The 4,074-nt window shown below is 57.0% G+C and overlaps 1 protein-coding gene across 2 annotated transcripts in view; it reads left to right on the forward strand.

Annotated features, from left to right (window-relative positions):
• The window catches only part of Igsf8 (immunoglobulin superfamily member 8), a 7,937-nt gene extending 4,137 nt beyond the window's left edge, over nucleotides 1-3,800 (forward strand). The window contains exons 2-7 of one of the 2 annotated variants that reach the window (XM_031390012.1): nucleotides 48-425; nucleotides 1,246-1,707; nucleotides 2,013-2,420; nucleotides 2,530-2,943; nucleotides 3,230-3,341; nucleotides 3,543-3,800. In XM_031390012.1, coding sequence (XP_031245872.1) covers nucleotides 48-425; nucleotides 1,246-1,707; nucleotides 2,013-2,420; nucleotides 2,530-2,943; nucleotides 3,230-3,341; nucleotides 3,543-3,630 — 1,862 coding nt within the window. In that variant the 3' untranslated portion in view covers nucleotides 3,631-3,800. Of the gene's footprint in view, nucleotides 1-47; nucleotides 426-1,245; nucleotides 1,708-2,012; nucleotides 2,421-2,529; nucleotides 2,944-3,229; nucleotides 3,361-3,542 lie in introns of both variants that reach the window. The other variant, XM_031390021.1, reaches the window with a different exon arrangement.
• Nucleotides 3,801-4,074: the final 274 nt, after the last annotated feature.

Raw genomic sequence — 4,074 nt, forward strand, 5'->3', positions numbered from 1 at the left:
CCCCCCCCCGGGCAAAAGATTCCAATTCTTTCTGCCTTTCTCCACAGGAGCCAGGTGCTACGCCCGGCAGGTGCGTGTCCCCAAGGGGCCTCTTTACCGGGTGGCTGGCACCTCTGTCTCTATCTCCTGCAACGTGAGTGACTATGAGGGCCCTTCCCAGCAAGACTTCGAGTGGTTCATGTACAGACCGGAGGCCCCAGCCACGTCACTGGGCATCATCAGCACCAGGGATAGCCAGTTCTCCTATGCTGTCTTTGGGCCTCGCGTGGCATCTGGTGACCTGCAGGTGCAGCGCCTGGCGGGAGACTCGGTGGTGCTCAAGATTGCCCGCCTGCAGGCCCAGGACTCTGGCTTTTATGAGTGCTACACCCCCTCTACGGATACTCAGTACCTAGGCAACTACAGTGCCAAGGTGGAGCTGAGAGGTACTGGGCTCTGAGCTGGGTGGTGAGAGAACCTCTCAGATACTGGGGTTATAGGCATGAATAAGCCAGCATGCTCAGATCTATTTTTTTTTTTGCATTTTCTTCCTTCTCTTCCTCTTCCTTCTCTTCTCCCCCCATCCCCATCTTCTCAGTACTGGAGATTGAACCTACAGCGTGGAGCATACCAAGGGAGCACACCAAGGGAGCACTCTACTAAGCTATAGTCCCTGTGTTGCTTTTTGAGGGCTCACTCTTGTAGCCCAGGCTAGCTTACAGCTCACTAGCCTAGGTTGGCCTGAAACTGGTGGCAGTACTCCCACAATTCACTCTGTAGCCCAGGCAGTCTTGTGTTAGCTCCGGTGCCATCAAGCCCGTCTTTCCAGCAGTTTCTTTCTTCTGGGGCGATGGGATAAAGCAGAAACTTTCTAAGTTGACCAGACCGGCACTGAACTTGTTCTGTAGCCCAGGTGGACCTTGGATGCGACCCCTCTGCCTTAGCTTCCATGGGTAACTGGGATTATAGGCCCACACCATCGGGTCCAGCCTCTGTCTTTAGAGAAGGAAGACAGAATTACTTTTCTGAGTATTTAAAATGGGTCCGTCTCAGACATCAGAGTAGGTGTGTCAATAGGCTTGTTCAGTGACATTCAGCAAGTATTTATTGAACATCTCAATGGGCCCAGACCAGGCTTGGCATCTCTTGAGGTGTAGAAGAAAGCTACATACAGCACACAGTTCTTGCCCTCCAGGAGCCTACAGAGTATGTAGTGAAGTAGACCACACACAGGAAACAGGATCTCACTAAAGCCTTTCTCTCCAGTTCTTCCAGACGAGCTGCAGGTATCTGCTGCCCCCCCAGGGCCCCGAGGACGCCAGGCTGCAACCTCCCCCTCGCGCCTCACAGTGCACGAAGGGCAGGAGCTTGCGCTGGGTTGCTTGGCTCAGACCAAAACAAAGAAACATACACACCTGTCGGTATCCTTTGGGAGAGCCTTTCCTGAGGCACCAGTGGGGCGGGCCACTCTACAGGAAGTCGTGGGACTGCGCTCCGACATGGCTGTGGAGGCTGGAGCTCCCTACTCGGAGAGGCTGGCTGCTGGAGAGCTTCGGCTGAGCAAGGAAGGGACCGATCGGTACCGCATGGTGGTTGGGGGTGCCCAGGCTGGAGACTCAGGCACCTATCACTGCACTGCCGCTGAGTGGATTCAGGATCCTGATGGCTCCTGGGTCCAGATCGCAGAGAAGAGGGCAGTCCTGGCTCACGTGGATGTACAGACACTGTGTGAGTACCGCATATCCCACGGAGGGGGTATCCCAGTGGGCATCGGGGATGCCGCATGGCCACCATCTGACTACAGGGTTCCTCTTCTAGAGAATGAGCAGTCTTGTAGACATTATTCATTCTCTATTCGTGTTTCCTCTGCTCAGAAATTGGATGTGGAGATACAAGGGCTGTGAGGAAAGGGTGAAATTCAGGTTCTCGGGTGAGGGATATATAAGAGGCCTCTAAATTTCTGCAAAGAGGAATTCCAGGTGGGGAGGGGGACCCAGGCATCTCTGTGACCCTCCCATCTTCTGCTGTTTCAGCCAGCCAGCTGGCGGTGACCGTGGGACCTGGTGAACGTCGGATTGGCCCAGGCGAACCCTTGGAACTGCTGTGCAATGTGTCGGGTGCACTGCCCCCACCAGGCCGCCATGCTGCATACTCTGTGGGTTGGGAGATGGCCCCTGCAGGGGCTCCTGGGCCTGGCCGCCTAGTGGCCCAGCTGGACACAGAAGGTATAGGCAGCCTGGGCCCTGGCTATGAGGACCGGCACATTGCCATGGAGAAAGTGGCATCCAGAACCTACCGACTACGGCTGGAGGCGGCCAGGCCCGCTGATGCAGGCACCTACCGCTGCCTAGCCAAAGCCTATGTTCGAGGGTCTGGGACCCGGCTTCGTGAAGCGGCCAGTGCTCGTTCCCGGCCTCTCCCTGTGCATGTGAGAGAAGAGGGTAAGAGGACATTGAGCCCTCGACAGGGTTCAGAGCTTATAGGGTTTATTTCCTAACCTCTTAGCCCCTGGGCCTTCACCCAGTAACCCCCGTGTTCTTTGCTCTGCAGGCGTGGTGCTGGAGGCGGTGGCGTGGCTAGCAGGGGGCACTGTGTACCGGGGAGAGACCGCCTCTCTGCTATGCAACATCTCTGTGCGGGGCGGCCCCCCAGGGCTGCGATTAGCAGCCAGCTGGTGGGTGGAGAGACCAGAGGAGGGCGAGCTGAGCTCTGGCCCTGCTCAGCTTGTGGGTGGAGTGGGTCAGGACGGCGTGGCAGAGCTGGGAGTCCGACCTGGAGGGGGTCCCGTCAGTGTGGAGCTGGTGGGACCCAGAAGTCATCGGCTAAGACTGCACGGCTTGGGGCCCGAGGACGAAGGCATATACCACTGTGCCCCAAGTGCCTGGGTGCAACATGCTGACTACAGCTGGTACCAGGCAGGCAGTGCGCGCTCCGGGCCTGTCACAGTGTACCCCTACACGCATGGTGAGTGACAACCACCCCCGACCCACCTGCTGCTGCTCTGTTTGCCCCTTTCCATCTTCCTGTCTTCCCTTGCTATCCCTTTTCCACATCTTTTTGCATGAAGGGACCCAAGCCGGCCTGAAGTGCTGAGAAGTGGGGGTTGTGGGTAGGCAGGGATGGCGCGTGGCTCACCCTCGGGGAGGGCTGAGTCTAAAAATTCTGCAGGGGAGAATGTTAAGAAACCAGTGTGACGGCAGGCAGGGGACCATGACACTCTCTGAGCAGAGCCTGTCTTCTTTCTCGCCAGCCGTGGATACCCTATTTGTGCCCCTGTTGGTGGGTACAGGAGTCGCCCTAGTTACCGGCGCCAGCGTCCTCGCTACCATCACCTGCTGTTTTATGAAGAGGCTGCGGAAGCGGTAATCTATAGCACCCCAGGTGAGGGAAAGGAACCCCCAAGCCCTGCCTTCCTCAGGCTTCCTGTGCTGAGCTGTACCTGAGCTCCATCTGGCGGAGAAGCAGCCAGCCACAGTCCTGCGGGATCAGTCCAGCGGGACCACGTAGCAGGGTGAGGGTCAAAGGGAGCCCGTTCCTCTGCCGACTCCACATGCTCTCTCCAGTTCTTGCAGGTATCGACTGTCTTCCAGCCAGTGCTACCCCTCCTCTGGTTGCCTGGATACCCTCTCCCTCCGTCCAGCCCTCCTTTAATTTATTTGACCGGCCCCCACCTAGAGTGGGAGACATGGCTCTCCTGTTCCCACCTTCCCTCAAGTTTCCTGGCCGACGTTCTTAGTCTCACACTCGTGTTGTAGGGAGGCCAGTTCCTGTCCTCAAACTAGTTTTTCTAAAATGTGAATAAACTGGTTTTATAAAATCGACGCCTGTCGTGTCTTCTCTTGCCACGAAGCTATAAAAGGCAGCACGGGGGTCGGGGGTGGGGGGTGGTAGCAGGGTGATTGCTGGACAACCCAGGCCTCTCTTCTCACCATAAACACCATCTGTCCCTCGTGGGCCTTGTTACCCACCAACTACATGAGGGGATGCCTGGGTCCCATCTGTTGTCCAAAATGTCTGTGCTGAGCCAGCTCTTAATGGGGCTTCTATTTGGGAAGGGGGAACCTAGGTAGAGGATGGGTAGGTTCCAGCTGAGCT

Source organism: Mastomys coucha, unplaced genomic scaffold (assembly GCF_008632895.1).
Source record: "Mastomys coucha isolate ucsf_1 unplaced genomic scaffold, UCSF_Mcou_1 pScaffold1, whole genome shotgun sequence".
NCBI lineage: Eukaryota > Metazoa > Chordata > Mammalia > Rodentia > Muridae > Mastomys > Mastomys coucha.